This window comes from Lepidochelys olivacea (assembly GCF_965140295.1).
Source record: "Lepidochelys olivacea isolate rLepOli2 genome assembly, chromosome: 7".
NCBI classification, from domain to species: domain Eukaryota; kingdom Metazoa; phylum Chordata; order Testudines; family Cheloniidae; genus Lepidochelys; species Lepidochelys olivacea.
In genome coordinates, this window is record NC_140417.1 from 62,560,058 (window position 1) to 62,579,161 (window position 19,104).

Consider the following 19,104-nt stretch of genomic DNA (forward strand, 5'->3'; position numbering starts at 1 on the left):
TAAAATAACGGCTGTTCAACATTTATTGTAATAGGGCAGCAGGAGCAGCTGGGCCTGAATCGTATTTCATGGGCTTGCACACTTACCCCATCCTTTACATACTGGACACCACCCCTATGGTTCTCATAGAGCCACTGCCTTCCATCACAAGTCCCTCTTTTTTCTCTTCTGTACAGCATAGCCCTAAAGAACAGCACTAAAACAAGGGGATTCTGTGTTACACTCCCTAACGAGATTGCTTCCCCTCTCCATTTATCTATCTCCAAACTTAGATTCCCTTTAAGGCATTTCAAATGCTTTTGATTCTTCCCTCTGGACTTCTTACAAAGGACTTTTGACAGTATTGTTTTCCAACTCCAGTTTTCTCTTGCTAGGTGTTTTTCCAGGTAGCAGTAACTGCAGGGCATGAGGAATGCTATATCTCCTTGCCATGCTCCTCTCCACTGACTTGGATGCCGTTCTTGGCGTTTGTCCTCTCCAGAGCCAGCTTTATGTCCAGTTCTCTCAGCTGTTTCAGGAAGCCACGGTTTGGGAGGATGCATCGGTGCTGCAGCACTTGCTCAATAGCATCAACCACTGTCATATTCTTGTAAATCATCAGGTAAGCCAAGACCAAGGTGGCGGATCGGCTGCGTCCCATGGCACAATGAACCAAGATCTTGTCTGCATGAGTGAGGAGAGCAAATACAGAGAAGGCTTTCAGATTTACCAATAATAAACACTCCCCCTTCTCTAGGGCCTTCTGCCCAGAGATCTGAATGCTTCACAGCCATGAGTACTCTGTACAGCCTCCCTGCAGGGCAGGTAAATACCATCCTCTTGTACAGGCAGGGACTCTGAAGCACAGAGAGATCAAGTGACTGGCCCGTGGTCACCCAGTGAGTCCCATTGTAAAATCTGGATCTCCTAATGCTTTAACAACTGAAGGATTGCCAATTTACAGCCAGGCAGGATGGGCTGCAATGCGACAGTAGGTAGCCAGCAAAGCCAAGCTGCAGCCTCCCCTTTATTGGGCTCCCACAGTTCCATGATTTACTGTGCTTCATTCAGTCTGCTGAATCAAGGAGTGTTTGCTCTCTGGGTCGGGAACAGAATTAGGAGGCGGGGGACCAGCGCCGGCGAGGTGCTGAGGAACCAGATACTCATTCCCTCCAGGAGGGTGAAAAGAATGTGTCCAGTTGCTCACTCCCAATACTTAGTAATATAATACTTAGTCCTGCTATGAGTGCAGGGGACGGGACTAGATGACCTCTTGAGGCCCCTTCCAGTCCTTGGTTCTGTGAATACCAGGAGTGAGAGAGGAAGGATGACTCAGTAGTCAGTTGCCTGCTCTGCCTCAGACTTCCGGTGTGATCTTGGACGAATCACTTTATCCCCCTGTGTCTCATCTCGGGATGACAATTCCTTTCATCCCACCCTGTTTGTCTTGTCCGGTTAGATTTTAGCTCTTGGGATCAGGGCTGTCTCTTACTGCGTATAGGCAGCTCTCACACAATGAGGTGTCAGTCTCTGCCAGAGCCTCTCGGCGCTGCTGTAAGGCACATGAATGAGAGTGGGATTCCCCCACTGGCAGTAGCCAGGGGCCGGAGGAGGAGAGTGAGTGATACTGGGCCCTTCCATGTGCTGCAGGAACTGATGGAAATGCTTCTGGGCTACAAGGCCCTGGGAGGAGAAAAGCTGGGGTGGAGTTTTACATCTTGGAAGGAAAAGGGTGATCCATTGAGGGTGCATCTACACCGTGTTTTAAAACCCCTGGCAGCAAGTCTCAGAGCCCGGGTCAACAGACTCGGGCTTGTGTATGGCATGAGAGATCCTGCTCAGACTCTGAAACCTGGCGAGGAGGGTGGGTCTCAGAGCCTGAGCTCCAGCCCTAGCAGGAATGTCTACACTACTAGTTGCAGCACTGTAGTGTGAGCCCAAGTCCATAGCCCTGGGCTCTGAGACTAGCTGCCATGGAGTTTTTTGTTTTTTTTTATCAGTGTATCCTGATAAAGGCAGCATCTGAAACTCTGTCTACTACAACTTCCTATGGTCAAATAACACCACAAACACCATTGCAAGGCCAGAGGCACTTTTACTTTGTCAACTACATCTGGCTACAACTCCTAGCAATTCACTCCTTGATGCTGGGAGTGAAGGGGATGATTTCCTGGCAGGAGCAGCACTGCTGTGTCATGGACACATCAAGAACTGCCAGCACAAGGGGATTAATGGTCACAGTTTGCATCCTAATCCCAGCAGATAGTTGTAGAGGCATCATGGCAGATTTCCAGCCTCACTGATAACAGAAAATGATAATCCCTTCTATCATTACTCTGAATATTTGAAACAGATGAAAACTGATGAAACCCATTTGTTCAGCCCTTCACTCTTTGCTCGGGCCTCCGGTTTGTAAATGGGCTGGGGCAGAATGGTGGAGTAAATGACTGACATGAGGGGAAGGCTGAGGGATCAAGGCTTTGCTTGGCTAGCTGGGAAAGAGAGAAGAACTTTCTGGGCATCGGTGGGAAGAGGAGAACCTGTATTTTTTGTCACATAAAGGAAGGAGAAAAGTGTGCATGTCTCTTTAGAAATGGCAAGGATGGAGAACCTGTCTGCTGTGTGAACATTGAAGATCTCAGAGGACTTTCCAGAAAGAAGAGAATTTGCCCTGTCCTGCAGGGCCCAATTGTGCAGTGTGTGGGTCGGTGAAGTGATGCCTGCTTGTGTGTTGCTGTTCAAATGCTTTGGGGTGCTAATCTATCTTGCTAAGCTCCTTGTATGGCCGTAGTATCTGGATGCCTCACAATCTTACTTATCCTCCCAACCCCTCTGGGAGGTCAGGAAGTGCTATTATCCCCATCATACAGAGGGGGAGCCAGGACAAAGAAAGACTAAGTGATTTGCCCAGGGTCACATGGCAAGTCTGTGGCAGAGCAAAGACTCAAACCTAGGTTTCCCAAGCTAGTGCCCTGGCCCCTGAACCATCCTTCCTCTACTACTTACTCCAAAGTGTGGGTTAGGAACCCGGAGGGCATTAACCAGACAAACATACTGGGTTATTATACTCCTAGGATGCCTGGAATTAAGTTAAGCATGTGAAAGAAGTGGCAGCTTGCGATGCTAGGTGGCTAAACAGAGACTGGTCTTTATCAAACAGGGTAGTTATGTACTTGTACTTGTATGTATGTTTGTAAGTTATGTACTCTTGCGTAAGATTTCTTTAAGGCTGATCCCTTGCACTGATAGGAGTATGTGCTGCTTGGCTAACTGCCTCTTGTCTCTTTACATGTCCTACTTCTGTAGCCCACTATCTGAATGGGGAAAATGCCCACTACAATACTTCTGAAACCACCGTATCAGCAAAAAAAAAGTCCCTAAATCTATTGCACGTGTATGTTTGACTGAATGCACTAAAATGACCATCCACATCTGGACAAGAAGGTGAGGCTTAATGGTGCCATACTTGGCTGTGGTATGAGTAACGTATTCAGAGCCCCTTGTTTCCCAACATGAGTTTCTTTGCGTTCTTGTCCTCCTCTCTTCTCCAGGGCTACTACAGGCAATGGTCATCTTTACATCATTAGTGCATGTAAGAACAAAACACAACTCTCTGTCCTTGTTATTCAAACACCTTACCAATGCAGCAGCCAGAAGAACAGCTACATACAGAAGTGTCAGCATTACACATTTAGTTACTCTTGAATTCAGAAGTATTTTTAATAAGTGAATCACTCCATTCTCTGAGTCGGGCTTCTGTTTCATTGCTGCATCAATGCTTGGTTGAGCCTCAAGGCTTCACAGGTGTTTGATACAGCCTTGTAACCGGGAGCTTTGAAGCTTGAGCCTTGCGAAATGCTCTGAGTCTCTCCCCCATCATTTATCAGCACATGAGGATGTGCTGGACTTCCCAGGGCTTGTCTATATGGAGCAGCAATGTGTACGACAGGGCTTTGAGTTCTAAAGCACACTAGCGTGCTGTGCACTAACAGGTCCATGTAGGACCTGCTTGAGCACTTTAATGCAGTGCTGTTGGAAACAGTCTTTCTCTCTTGACTTCTGTGTGTTTACCATGTCTTTCATGCTATGCTGCGGGAATGGGAAGAGAAGGCTGCAGGATGGAGAAATGAAGGCTATTAAGGGCTTGTCTGCAAAAACATTTTCTCCATGGCAACTTGGGGTGTGACTGTACCCTCACCGGCCTGCCGTGGACTAGGTTTTTGGGTGCACCTTGCTGGCACAAGTTCTTTAGAGTACTTTGAGCAAGTCCCATTTTAAAGAAGCTTGGAGCGAAGCATTCTAATGAACTCAACAGCAGGGAGCACGGAGTTAGTTATTCTGTGGCAGGGTAGTGTGAGCTAGATTCACACCCCACCTTGCCACAAACTACGTGTTTGTGTAGACAAGCTCCTGAGGCCTAAGTCCCTCTCTGGGAATGTGATTAGAAGTGAGGCTAGAGATCAGACACTTTCAGCCACCCAGAAAATCTAACTATTCCCCACCCTTTCCAGAAGCAGGACTTGGGTGGAGTCTTGTCAATTTTAAGTAGCTTCCTTCACCTACGGACCTCTCTTCCTTCTAAGAACATAAAATCTTCAAGCAGCACGAAATGCTAATGACACTTCAATTTTAAAATAGTGATGATTTATTGTCTTTCTGCCTTAACAAGGGGCAAATTCTGTAGCTGAGGACTGTACTTGTTGAAAGCTTAAGACCTGGCTGGTTATTGGGGATATGCCAGGTAACCAGCAGCTGCTGATCTAAACAGCCAAGAACACAAGTTGACAAAAGGTTGGAAACTTGGTATATGTGGCCCTCTGATATTAAAGGCTTTGTAGGTCAGCAGGAGGATCTTAAGTTTCTTTGCTGGCTCCTGGTAAAACACACCCTGTTGAGATTTTTTTTTTTTTTTTTTAATAAGAACTGGAGTAAATGCTGAAAGACAGTGTGGGGTCGCGGCTGTGGTGCTTCACATCAGCTTAAACCCTTAGTTAGAACACTGCTGGAGGTCAGCAAATAATGAATTGTAGTAATCAAGCTGGGAAATTACAAAGGCTTTAACTAATGTTTCCAGATCTGTGCTGTCAAAGTGATTTCAGTCTCCTACGGCTTGGAAGATGACAAAAATAAATCCCTGTTACAGCTTGGAGATGATCTGATGGCAAAAGTACTAAAGTGCTTTTATATGTCTCTATAGCAAACCTAATGCTTTAGTGTAAGAAATGTTGAAGTGACAGCCTTGGAGACTGGAGTCCTACATTCGCAGGGTAAGTACAGCCTGGGCAGATGCCCTGCTAATAGGCCTCACAGCTTACTGGAAAGGGACCACTTCTAGGAATGGCAGATGAGCTCCATGGCCCATTGAGTTCACGACTTTCCTCCTGAGATTGTTTGCTTCATAGGATTGTACAATGAGCGCTGCTTGTGCTAGGGACACCTGTATGCTAGGGAGATCGCTGCTTAACAGTGGCCCATCGGAAGGTAATTTGGATTGCTATCAAATCCCATTGATTGGAATGGCTGATGTGGCTGTGAGATGACCTGAACCCCATAACAGCATTGACTTCCCTGAAATGACCAGCTCCATTATTAGCCATTGCTTGTTTGTCCTCTGCCGGTGGTCCTTGACTTTCTCTGCCTGTTTCACCCCTTGGGAGTTGGCTACTTCTGATGAATACTCATGTGCACTGAGATCAACTGTAGCAAACGAGGTCTTTCTGACCGTACTCTGCCCCCTCCTTACTTCTCTGATCTTGGAGTGCAGCTTCAATGAATTCAGCAGCTGAATAAAAGAACTGGCTGAGGTTGAAGGTGGTGAGATCATCTGCTTCTACCCCATGGTACTCAATGGTTATGTCACTGTAGTAGTCTGGTCCTGTGTCCACATTCCACCGGCCGTGGGCTGCATTGAGGATGTGGGTGAAGCCGGCTTTCTCAAGGCTGTAGCGATCTAATGCAGTTTTCCTGTTAAACAAATGTCACAGTCAGATGTGTAAATGGAGCTCTCTCATGCTGCATCCGCTCAGAAATATTTCTCTTATTTTGCAAGTCATAAACCACAACGACACTGATGATACTTCAAAGAAGCAGTCTGATCCCCTGCCTTTACACAGGTTTCAGAGTAGCAGCCATGTTAGTCTGTGTCCGCAAAAAGAAAAGGAGTACTTGTGGCATCTTAGAGACTAACCAATTTATTTGAGCATAAGCTTTCGTGAGCTACAGCTCACTTCATTGGATGCTCAGATAAATTGGTTAGTCTCTAAGGTGCCACAAGTACTCCTTTTCTTTTTGCCTTTACACAATACCTTTCATCCCAGGATGTCACAAACAAACTGAGCTGCCTAGCAGCCATATGCTGTGAGCCGTTATTGGTTCTACCCATTTTACAGATGGGAAACTTGAGCTACAGAGAGGTTAAGTTGACTTGTCCAAGGTCACAAACTGAGTGAGCAGCAGAGCTAGAAATAGAATCCATGAATCCTTCCTCCCACTCCCTGGCTTTAACCATCTGACACATTCTCTCCCTTCATTTAATATTACAGGACTAATCAAAAAGTCAGTTACAAATGAGGATTAAATTCAGCTAAGGTTCACATGGCTCTTACTACCTCTGAAAGAAATGCAACCACCCAGATTTTTCCCTTCTACACTTAGAGGAAAAAACTTGTTCATGCTCATGTGTCCAAAGGGTCTAGAAGCCCTGTCAGCCTCCTCCTTGCTGCCATGTACTAACGGATCATGTTAAGGTGTCTCAAGACAAAAGCACTATACTCAGAGATCACATATCAGCCACTGATTTAGAGCTGTAACTGCTTTAGAGAAGTAAAAGGGGATAGTGCTACTCCCTGTCCTCTTCCTCCTCTGGAGTGAAGAGGAATTGGCTCCTGGGGTGAGGGGGAATCTATTGGGTGGGTGGGGGGAATGAAACTGAAAATATTCAAGCTTCTTAAAGTGGTCAGGAAGTGCAAAGCTAATGCTTCCCTTTCCATGCTCAGGCACCCGGATGTGCTAAGGACAGGAAAGTGGCAGTCCAACCTTCAGCAAACCTGTTGATAAGAACAGCCTATTGTTATTTATTATTATTAATGTGCCCTCATGCCTAGGAGCCCTAGTCATGGATCAGGGCCCCACTGTGCTAGGTGCTGTACAAACACCCAGCAAACAGATGAGCCCTGTAAGGATTGTAAGGACACAGTGTGGCTGTTCTTATGTTCTTAATATGAATCCTTTATCCTTTCTTCCTAACCCTGTTGGCCAGCAGATACAAAAAAGAAATTCTAATTGTACTCCGCTGTACCTGAGCACACACAAGTGTGGTTGAGAATTCCTTGAGGGATGCAGAAGAGCTGCTGCTGCTGTATCAAGGCACGTAGCTCTTGCTTCCACACAAGAGCATTGTTTAGCGGCTATGTTTAATAAGCTGTGTGTTTTATACAAGGTAAGACAGTGGGGTCAGTTTCTACTGTTGTGTTACCATGGGATCTTTGTTTTGGTGGGTTAGCACAATCTAGCAGAGTCCCCAGAACAATTACACAGCCACGAGCTCACTGAACAATAGAGACCCAGCATTGTTATTGGAGGAGAGCCCAGAGTCAGTGCAGCCCTCTGCTGCCCGTAGTGCTCAAACACACTTTCACCTACTCCCTTAGGCAGGAAGTATGCTCACCCCCTGAACTTCCTCTCAGAGCTACTTCCCGAGATGGCCGGGTCCTTCCTTTCTGGGAGGAGCCACAGAACTGGGTGAAGTTTTTCAGGTGAATTTTTTGGGGGAAAAATGCGGATTTGGGTTGACTGAAACATTTTGTGGCTTTGAGTAGAATATGTCAAACTGATTCAGCGGAAAATAAAAACTAAAAATAATTCCAAACAAATCTGAACATTTCATTTCTATACTAACTGTTCCACGTTTTTTTGATTCAAAATGACTTTCAAAATTTACTTCAGTTTTATTTTTATAAATTTAAAAACATTTAAAACACTCAGAATCAAAACATTTCAGCAGATGTTGAACAAAATGTTTCATTTGACCCAAATCAGTGTTTTTTCTGACTACTTGATTTGCTGAAAATTTCAAAAATGATTTGTTTTTGGATGAACCCAAGATGGTAATTTTTTTTTCAGAATTGCCAGTGGACTGAGAAATCAGTTATGCATACAACTTTAGAGCCCCCCTCGTTAGGGGCTGCATATAGACGAGACCCACATAGAGTCCTAGCAAGCACAGAGTAACTCTGTTACATACTATCGAAAAGATTGATGCTTTAAAAACAGATGAAATAATTTCCTGGGGAGAAGGTCAGGGCAGGTGACGTACCCTACTCTGTTGAATCTGCCATGCTTGAGGTGAAACACGGATTCTGCTTTCAGGTTTGGTTTTGTGGTGGTTCCCCCCTGCAACCCTTATGGGGAAAAAATCTGTTTTCCATTCTTCAGACTTGGCCCAACAAATATGGGAAAATGATGCTTTCAGTTCATAGATCTGTGCTCAGTTAGAAGTCCTGCAAGTGGAATCCTTGCTTAATAGCAAGTAGGGCCATATTGTAGTCAGGGTCAATGGGAAAATAAAGATTAACTGTCCATGAAAAGTAAGTTCAAATTTGGATTCTGCAAATGCAGCTCAATCGAATAAACAGCAGTTGAATTAAACAATGTACATTGTTGCTGTTCTAAACAGAGACAATGCCAAACAATAGGTCACATGCAGGGGTGAAAGTAAAATTCAGCTCTTACCGGGTATGGGGCCGCTCTGGCCCCCCCAGAAGGGGCAGGGCCTCGGGCAGAAGGGGCAGGACTGGGGGTCAGCGTATCCCAGCCCATCCATCTGCGCTCCCTGGCCCGCACTGCCTGGGGCTTTTTTTTTTTTTTTTTTTTTTTTAAAAAAAAAGCCTGGGGCTTCAGCGGCAATTTAAAAGGCCCTTTTAAATCGCAGCCCTGGGGCAGCTACTTCTTTTGTGTCTCTCCCCCACCCCCGTCAGCAGTCAGGGGGGTGGGCAAAAGTGGCAGTGATGTTAAAGCTTTTTGCGCCCCCCATCGGCGGCCCTGCCGGGTCGTCGCTGCTCCTTTTGTGCCCCCCCCACCCTCCCATTGGTGGCCCTGTTGGTAGGGACCCGGCAGAGCCGCCGATCAGGGGCGCAAAAGGGGCAGCGATGTTAAAGTCACCCCTGCATTTGACACTGCAACATTCATCTGGGGTGTAATTTCCCTGTTTCCTTGACTGGGTTCTCAGGAGACTGTCAGAAATTAATGCCTTAAATGCAAATTAGACAAGGTGGGTGAGGTAATATCTTTCAGAGAACCAACTTGTGCTGGTGAGAGAGGCAGGCTTTTGAGCTAAAAGGACCTGAAGAAGAGATCTACGTAGCTCAAAAGCTTTTGCAACTCCTATCCTGGGACCACCACAGCTACAACAACACTGCAACCAACTTAGACGCAGACACTATACCAAGAGAGAGCTTTGATTATAACGTGTTGCATGGTTCTGAGATCTCGCATTTATGTGTTCAGTGGCTGGAATGTTTAGTGAGCACACAGGAGTCTCATTTGTCAGAGAGAAGGCACAGTGCTTTTTTATTAACTGCGTCAGCGCTCAGCTAAGTCAGAGTCTGCTCAGGCTTTGAAAACCATTTAGTGTGTTCTGGGCAAACCCAAGGGTTACCACAGGGTTTACCATAGTCACTCCCATATTAGCATGGTATTTTTGTATCTGCATAGTCACTTCCATTCTACCTCTCCTTACAGTACCCAAATGAAACCTCCCAGGGCTCTTTAGGGTTAGGGACATGGGGGGGGTCTATGCTATTGGAGCAGCCCACTGGTATACTGACTGCAGTATCCTGGCAACAGACTATACCTGAAGTTTCAGTGGAAAACACTCCTCTTTGCCTTTCCTTTTTGCCCCAGGCGTTGTGGGAAAGCGTATTTTGAGGCCGGGGGTGGAGGATGGAGTTCCTTCCTGATGCCTGCTCTTGACTATCTTATGTCCTGAAGTTTTAGTATAATTTTTCTTGATCAGTTTGGACTAACCCCTTATATTAGCAGAGGCATATTGGGTATGTATTTATTCATGTAGTCATTCTGTCAGTTGGGATTGGATAAAGAGGAGTAACTGATCCGTCTTAAACCTTACAAATGCTTACAGTGTGATAAACAAAATCTGTTATAATTGTGAGTCCCTCTTCTGCTCTGAATTAATCATAGATATAAGATACAGAAGAGACATTCTGAGCTCTGTCTAGACCATCATCCTGCCAATGAAGGATTATTCTCTATCATGTTCTCTTTAGTGCTTCATGCAGGCTGATGTTAAATTGTCTGTCATCCTTGCCTTCCTCTTAGCTTAGCTTCTCAGGTCAACTGCTTCAAACTCTGCTGTATTGAGTGCTGTTCTGTGGACCTGTTCGAGTTCAGAACTGACCTTTTGCAGGCAAGGTTACCACAGAAAAGGCCATTTATTCCCACTGGTGCCTGTCCCATAACCCATTGTTTAACATGGGCCCAGATCAAACCCTTCCTTCTTTAGCTGCTAAAACTAGAAAACTTTCAAACGTGAGTGCTCAGAGTTAAGCATTCAGATCCATTTTGGGGCATTAAGATGCCAGTTTAGCAAAGCACTTAAGAATGTGCTTAGGTTGCACTGACTTCAGTGAAATTTAAGCATACACTTTACTGAACTGGTGTCATAATAAATGCCCTGACTTTCAGTGGTGCTGCGCACCTGCAGAGCCAGTTGTGAGCTCTCTGCACCTCTGCAGGTAAGACTATGTATTTAGATGCCTCAATATGGGTTTGGCTGCCTCTGTCTGAAAGGGTTGTTGTCATTTCTGTAGAAGGCTTACACCAGGAACTTTTCCTACGATTTCTAGTACGTTGTGTATTCTGCGGGGCCAGGATTTTGTGCCTTTGTTCTGTACAGCATTGAGCACACTATCTTTGTGAAAAATATAAAGGATTAAATCACTCCACAGCTGCTGCTTCCACCTCATATGCTGTTTTTTGCTTTCCTCTTTAGAGAGCTCCAGCAAGCTTAAATGGCGTGATTTCCCTTTCCAGTAACTAAGCTCTGTTAGGTCCTTAACAGGACTTCTTCCCTCTGCTAGCAAGAGGTTCTGTATTTATAACCTGCTCCTATTGGCTTAAACTGAAGTTTTGCCATTCATAGTAACAAAGGATCAGGTCCTCAGACCAAGATTTTCAAAAGTGACCAGTGATTTTGAGTGCCCAACTTGAGATATTATAAAGAATTTTCAGAAAGTGCTGCAGATTAGCCCTTTGATAATCAGGCCCTTGTAGGGTTGCCAATCCTCTAGGATTGCCCTGGAGTCTCCAGGAATTAAAGATCAATTTCTAACTAACGATTGTCATGTGATGAAACCTCCAGGAATACATCCAACCAAAATTGGCAACCCTAGACCCTTTTCAGGTGCTTCCAGTTGAATATCTAAATAATGGGCCTATCCTTCAAAATCCCTCAAACTTTCCTTTTCCATGTTACCTACAAAAAAAATCTTTACAACAGGTAGACAGATGGGGGCATGCAAGGAAACAATGAGACATTATTGCTCAGCATGATCGGCAGTGGTCTCAGCTTACCGGCAGCCTGTCTATCTGTGGTCTCTTTTCTTATACTTAGTTTCTAAGCTGTTTGGGGCAGAAACCATCCTTTTTCTCTTTATATAGCACCTAGTACAATAGGGTCCTGGTCAGTAACTGGGGCTCCTAGGTTCTACAAATAATAAATAAACGTAATAGGTTTTGGTCTTGCTTTAGTTGAAGTGACTTGATTGTCAATGATCTTGAGGTAACTAACATGATTGCAAATTCTGATGTAGAAGCTCATGCACGTTTCTGAATGCAAACATTGTTCCCGGCCGTAGCTCATACAACCATGACCAGAAACAAACCTTTGTGCAGTGCCAACACTAGAATTTACAAGCATCTCAATTAACTCAAGATAATTGGCAAACAGTTAGGTTGATTTACAGCACAACCCAAAACTTTGGTGTAGATGTACCGATAGAAGCACCCACAATCATGAGTCACTTGTGAAAATCTCAGTTCATAGTTTACCTCCTTTGTGCTTTAATATCATTAGAACTCTTGGGTATATCACAAGATGTATGTGTTTCCTTTTCTTCCATTTACTTCTTACACCACTACTGTGGTAATAGCATTTTAGATGAAAGCAAAGAGGATGTAAAATAAGAATACCTACCAGCAGCCAAATGGGTAAGACAGCTAGTGAGCTAGGGCCACACAAAGGCTGTTAGTGTGAATTATAAACCTTGTTCAAGGGTTTATAATTCAATCCTTAATTTGTTTTGAGCTAGCACATGACACAGATGTTCTCCCTCTTGCAATTAGCTCACCACCTGAGTTTAATAGTCCAGCTAAGAGTTTTCTGTCTTACTCCCTCCCTACGTGATGCTATTGCCTTGTAAATGTGATAGATATTTCTATTTCTCTGGTAATAATTGAACATAAAACCACAAGGCCAGGAAAAGTTCGCTCTAAATGCCCGGTGTAGGTGAAACTATCAGCATTTGACATCCTCCAGTTGCTTTCATTTTACTCTTCTGGGCCATCTGTGTTTTAGCGCTTGATTTCTTTTTACATGGCATAAGCCATTATGATCTTCAATGTCTGCCTTGAATGCACTTTAGAGCAGGGAAGGTGAAGTACTGTATTGGGAAATAATTAGGAAAATGACAGTACATCTCAATCTGGGAAGGGAGGCATGGAGGAAAGTTTGGGTCCCTGAGTAAAAACCCACCAGGCCTTTTAATAACAAGAGATATACTGGGTACAGTGGCCTTGATTCAGCAAAGCACTTAAGCACATGCTCAAAGTCAAGCATGTGCTTAAGTCCATCCTTATGCAGCAAAGCCTTTAAGCAGGGGCTCAACTCTTTACAAAACCAGGGCCTCTACAGTGGAACATGAGGCAGATGGACCCACCAGTGTGTTTGTAAAGTTCTGTGACGGGGGAGAGGAATACTTGAGATGGGAATGACCCTCATATGTGGGAAATAGAAGATGAAATCCCTTTTTACTTTAGATTATATGCACACCTCAGAACATGTTGCCTAGTACTGAGTTGAGGGGAAAAGGCCCAATCAAAAATATAACTAAGTGCAGCCATTTCCTTGAAGAATAGTACTTATTTCTTTAAGATTTATACAAGGACAAAAAGATGGTGCCCATCCAAGCCTGTGGTCTTCATTTAAAATGAAAGTTCATAGCAAAAAGACCACTACTGCTACAAATTCTATTTCATCCCAGCAACAGTTAGCTAACCCTTATAGCAAAATAAAATGATACTGTCCTTCCCTTTCTATAGTTTACCCCAACCCACCATCGCCACCTCTCTCATTGGCACCTCTCTCATGAGCACCAATAACTCAGCCTTCATTCATGCTTTAGTCTCAGCCAGACACTGGGGGAGATGCTCAACCACGCCATCTGGTCAGAGGAGACAGAAACACAAGCTGGGTGTCATCCACATATTGAAGACATCACCACCCATGCTTCTCTGTTAACCCTCCCAATGGCCTCACACACGTGTTAAATGGGGAGGGACAAGATGGAGCCCTGTGAAAACCTCTGAGTGCCCAGCAGGAAGCAAAGCAAGTCTACCCTCTGAGATCGTTCAACAAGAAATGCATAGAGCAACACTATCTACTCCTCCTATAGCCCCCAGGTAAGTCAACAGAATTTCATAGTCAGTGCTATCTGACTCAGTGGCTGGTGTATCTAATATCATTATGGACACTCATCTTTTATGCAATACTTGAGGGAGATCATTGAGCAACACAAACAGCTGCTTTCTTAGTTTGTATCATACTCAAGTTAATACTTGGATTGACAAGGGTTAAGAAAATCTGAGGCAATGAGATATTGTGGAAGGAATTGTCTCTTCATAAATTTTCAAGTATTTTTAACCACCAAGGGAAGGCTAGGGGCAGGGCACTAATTTGCCAGATGTTCAGTGTCAAATGAGGAATTCCTGAATATAGACAGTTTCCTTAAGAGTGGTCTGCAACCTGCCATTGCTAAGGCAGGTGTTGACAATCTCCACTAATACTGGGCCTAAAGTTTCCGCAACTTCCCCTGCATCTACAGAAGCACTGCTGGCTGAAGCTTAAGTAGAGATAATGTAGCATTTGTCCCCAACAAGGCATTGCCTAGTCTTCACAGATGCATGAATCAGAGCAAATTTTTTTCCCTCTGCAAACTAGCTAGCAAGTTCTTCACAACCAGAGGAACTCATGAGTTGCTGAGTGGGGAAAGCCAGGATTCACTGAGCAATCCAGTCCCCAAAGCAAATCCGCTGACTGACGTTTTGTGATTGCTGTGATAGGCAAGGAACCTCCTCTTCACCTTCCCCACATCAAAAGCATAAGAGTTTTGGAAAATGTTTGACACAGACAATTAATTTTGGACTTTGACACTCTTCCTTATTGCTTCAACTGTTGCAAATCAGCTGCAGACCAAAATGATTTGTGAGGAGGACTGGCAGTGTAAACTGCCAATGCTGCTTGTATCTTGGCATTTAAAGCTAAAGTCCATACCATCGCTTTTTGTTCCTGAGAGATTTTTTTGTATGGAGTTACATATTTACCTTCCGGCTCATAAAGCCTCCACTAGGACTGGCAAATGACAATGCTAATATTACAGTGAAACCTTCCACCATGTCTCTTTCTTTTTAAAATAAAATGATCCCACACCCCTCTCCATTCTGTGTACATATTTCTACCTCCTGGGTAACTAACAATACACCTGGAATGTTTCTATTTTGATGTGATTAATACCAGTGGATGTCCTAAGAGTTCATATGTTCTAAACAGTGTGATGTAACTGTCCATTGCACTGAACCAATTCCCATCTGATTTCCTCTGAACTAATCCAAATGGCATTTCTCTTCAAATGTAGCCATTTTGACTGAGCCAAAGACATCACTTTGCCAGACAAAATCCTCCAGAAAGGGGAGGGAGTCAATCAATGGGTGGCTAAACACTCAGTGTGTGCTTAATTAGCACAGTTCCCTATCTTCTAGATGATCTCTCTGCGTGTGCTACCTGCAAACTTAATTGCCTTAGTCAGTTCTCAAACCATACCCCTCGTAGCAAGCATGGTTGTCAGCTCTACCAGCTGAACTATAGAGAAGGCTTCCTTTCTACTGGAGTTTGGCTCTGCTTTGCAGCTGGAAGTTAGTCTTAAAATGCATTATGTAGGGAGGGCTCTCTTGATTAGTTTCTCTTTTTGGTAGAGAGAGGCCAATGAGACAGTGTTCAGATATAGATTAGGTTCTGGCTAGGATTCAGATTTGAGGCCTAATCAGAGCTAGGGATGAGGTCAGATGAGGCCAAGCTTTTAGGAGACCACCATCATCTTTAGTTGAAATCTTGTGAATGGTACTTTGGTTCCAGAAAACGGCCTTTTTAAGTTTTGGATTTAACCCAGAATCACAGCCATCGTGATGGGTAATTTGGCAGCTACCATCTCTACTTTCTGGCTCTGCACTAGGAGCTGGGTTTCCCTCTGAGCATCAGTTTTGCTTGGTTGTACCCTATGGCTGGGGATCAGCCAACCAGGCCACCTGAAGAAGACATCTGCCTCACATCAAACAGTGCACATCAAACAGTGTTAAAAGAAGGAAACAAAACAAAGCAGTTCCCTATCCTATTGAAGATGATCTACATGTTACTAATCCTGGTCATGGATAAACCAAAAGCCTGTTTCTGTTCCTGTCACTGGGAGGCTCCTATTGTCTCCAGGGTCTGGTCTTAAAAGTCTTTAGAACTTGCCGGAGGAAAACTTCAACTGGAACTGAACACAGGATGTTAAATTTGAGGCTTTGATTATTCTGGGCCTGACGGGCCTCATGAGGATTTGATTGCCCTTGGGAAACAGCTGCAGCGGAGTCCTGTAACAAAAGGAATGAGTGGCCTCACAGGGCTCCATGATAGCCTGCGTTGCATTAGAATAATGCTGTGGTTATGTAGTCAGGATAATTAATTGGCATTTCCATAAGCAGTCACTACTAACCTCGTAAATGCAGAAGGCAGGAATGAGGCCCAGATGTGGAGGCTCTGAAGATAAACTCTGTATGTGTGTGTACACTTGATTTGCAATGAGCATGCCACTAAATTCTTCTAAGGGCAACCCTTAATTTAGCCTGGTTGATAAGGATGCAAAATGAACGTGACATCTGTTGCCTTTTCCACAGTAGCTATTTGGTGCCCAGTGCTTCAACCAGGCCCTAAAAAGAGGCACACTGTTGAGTTGAGGGCGGAAGCTGTTGGTCACAAATAAGGTCATCTTGTCCCAAGGGGCTTATCTTGTGTTGCATGCTTAGGACATGAAAATAACTAAAAGAGAACATAAAGCTGGGTGAAGTGTCAAAGCAAACCAGTTCCACTCTAATTAAGAGGCACCCCTATTTTGACACTGAGAGCAGCACTGCCAAAGTGCCAGCATGTGGAGTTGTGTATACGTGGATTATTATGGCCCCATTATCCTGGACTTCATCTGCTTAGAATTAAATGCTTAACTACCACCTTGTCCCAGTAATGGGGCCAGAGTCTTTCCTGGTGAAGAGTTCATCGTCCCTTGGGGACTGGAGGCTGGGCCCTATGTGACCTGGAGCGCTAGCTAAAGAATTAATTTTTTGTGGGTCATCAGCCTAGTAAAGCTGGTCATCATCTGTTTCCATCCCTCCCTTATTTCTTTCCTATCCCCCTGATCCCCAGTCATCTCTCCTTCTCATTTGGCTTTCTTTCCCTGCCTCTAATAGGGTGGAGAAAATGTCTCATTGTGAAGCCCTGCTTCAGGGATGGGCTAGCAAGCTCTTTTGACCCGATGGCTTTTACCTGCAGTGCTACCATCATGTGACCCTTTTCCACCTATTCTTAAAAGCTCGCCCCATTTTCTTAAGAGTTAGTGTGCTCTGCCCCCCAAAAGATCCTTTCTCAACAGCCAACCCCAGCTAAGTGAACAATGTGTCTCTGAATATTCTCATGGGAGGTAGCGGGGCTTCTCTTTTGTTTCCCTGATTAATTGCTCCAGTGGACAAGTGCTTTATTCTTAGCATTTGTCTTATAGACGTTCAAATTAGAGGTGTAACCAGGCAGAATTACAGAAACAACTGTCATTGGAAAAATAACGGTTGGTAGATGGTGGCCTGTGTCTAGGGTCCCTGAATGTTCAAAGCCTTGTTCTGATTGGCCACTTGGGCCTCTCTGCACCAGCTCAAAGGGGCAGAGTTGAAGCCTCATCTCAAAGATAAGTGGAGAATACTTCCACCTATTACGTTAAAAATAATTCCAATAATTTTAAACAAGGAAAGGGAAAGCAAATGCCAGGTGAATTTAACGGAGTCCATTCTGCTTTTGCTGAACCTTGGGTTAAAAAAGATCTAGCAAGAAACAAATAATCGCTTCTTCCCACCCCCCTACCCCCACTTGTCCCTGAGCTTGTTGGCCAGACTATCACCACACTTGGAAAAAAAGATTTTTCTTCTGTAAAGTGTTAGCCCCTGGATGCTTATAGCCCAGATCTCTCATGTGGGTCTTTCTGTTGCCTCTGGTGCCACAGAATTAATTGGTCAACAATATTGGAACTAGAATAACTTTTTTAAAAAGCTGTTTATCTTTCCACTTTTATAATCTGGCAGCAGATGAATTTTGGGGACCTTTTAAAAATATTATGAATACTTTGGAGTCGGTGGGGTTGCAGATTGTGCCTTTAGTAATGATGTAAAATAAAATCCCATTAGGGAAGGGAGTAGGGGGAAAATGGGAATTCGACCAATAGTGCCTAAGGGTTAAGAAAAGTTCTCCTGCTCTGCAGACAGGTTTGATTGTCTGCGTATGGAGTTGGTTCTGTTTAACAGTATATTATAGCCACTTCCAGATTAATCCTGTGCTTTCACATTCATTTGCTAACAGCAGCGAGATGCGCCCTGCAGCAGAGAATGAGTTCAAAGTAGCCTAGCCCTATGAATAAGGACAAATTTGTTTAAAGCCTGGACCGTTTTAATGCACGAGAGCCCCCCTCTTCCTCCTTGACATACTCCCCCAGCCAGGCTCTGACTTACCAACACTGAAATGTTTCCAGCTTTTGGGAAGACTCTTCAATCACTTCCAACAATTCCATTTCAGGCTCACCCATGGTTCTGTGCACTCAACCTGTGCCCTTCACTCAACATGACCAGGGGACTGTCACTTGGTAATAAATTACAAATTACTCCTTGAAATTAACCATCTTAAAATAGTACATGACTATCCCCAAATGCTGCAGCCTGTCCTACTGTCACTACTACGCCATTACTGCAATCTTTGGTAAGAAGAGATGCCTACATGGCTATGAAAACCTTTTCTCTGGGCTGTGGTGCTTGAAAACTAGAAGGGGAAATCTTTGCTTTTGTGTATCCTGAGAAGAGCTGAGGCTTCCTTATTCCTATACTGAGCACTGGTTTGGGCTGCCAGCAATGGCTTGTGTGCTGGCTAACAGAGTGTGGGGATAGGAACCCCTTTGGCTCCATTGGTGGGTTGCATTTATCACTTACTCATCTCCTATGTAGAGATTAGGCCAGACTTCGTTGACATGAGTATACTTTGGGCTGCCTTTCCAGAAGAGCCGCTCCAGTTCAAATGTGCCGGGGGTATAGTAGTCTCCATCAGGGTCCACTTTGATTGCTGTGTAGGCACTTCTCTTCATGATGTTCAAACTTGCTGAAGACATCTTGTCCCTAGGGGATTATATGGCGTTGTATACTTGGAATGACAGTAACTAAAATGCAATCATAAAAAGAATAGAAAGCTGGGAGAAGTGTCAAAGCCACTGGGTCCACTCTGGTTAAGCCCCTTCCCCCCCACCCCGCTCCTTTGTGACACTGAGAGCAACATAACCAGCGTGCCTGGATTTGGAGCTGTGTATAAATGGATAGACACCTCTCTGACAGATGCAGCCCCATGACTGGAATTTGTTTGTGCTGCTGGCTCTCTTGAGAGAGGAATTAGAAGTAGCTCATTGGATAAACTTGCTCGCAGTGAAGACAAATAAAGGGTGGGACTTTCCAAAGCGCTCAGCATTGGCCCAACTCTGCTCCCCTCGGTAGTTTGTGCCC

At 44.5% G+C, this 19,104-nt stretch overlaps 1 protein-coding gene across 1 annotated transcript; it reads right to left on the minus strand.

Moving 5' to 3' along the window:
* Positions 1 to 415: 415 nt before the first annotated feature.
* On the minus strand, positions 416 to 18,719 carry DUSP29 (dual specificity phosphatase 29; the record flags this gene model as incomplete). The annotated part of the gene is made up of 3 exons (XM_084633009.1): positions 416 to 663; positions 5,723 to 5,943; positions 18,544 to 18,719. The coding sequence occupies 3 exons, from the start codon at positions 18,717 to 18,719 to the stop codon at positions 416 to 418; spliced, it is 645 nt and encodes a 214-aa protein (XP_084489135.1).
* Positions 18,720 to 19,104: the final 385 nt, after the last annotated feature.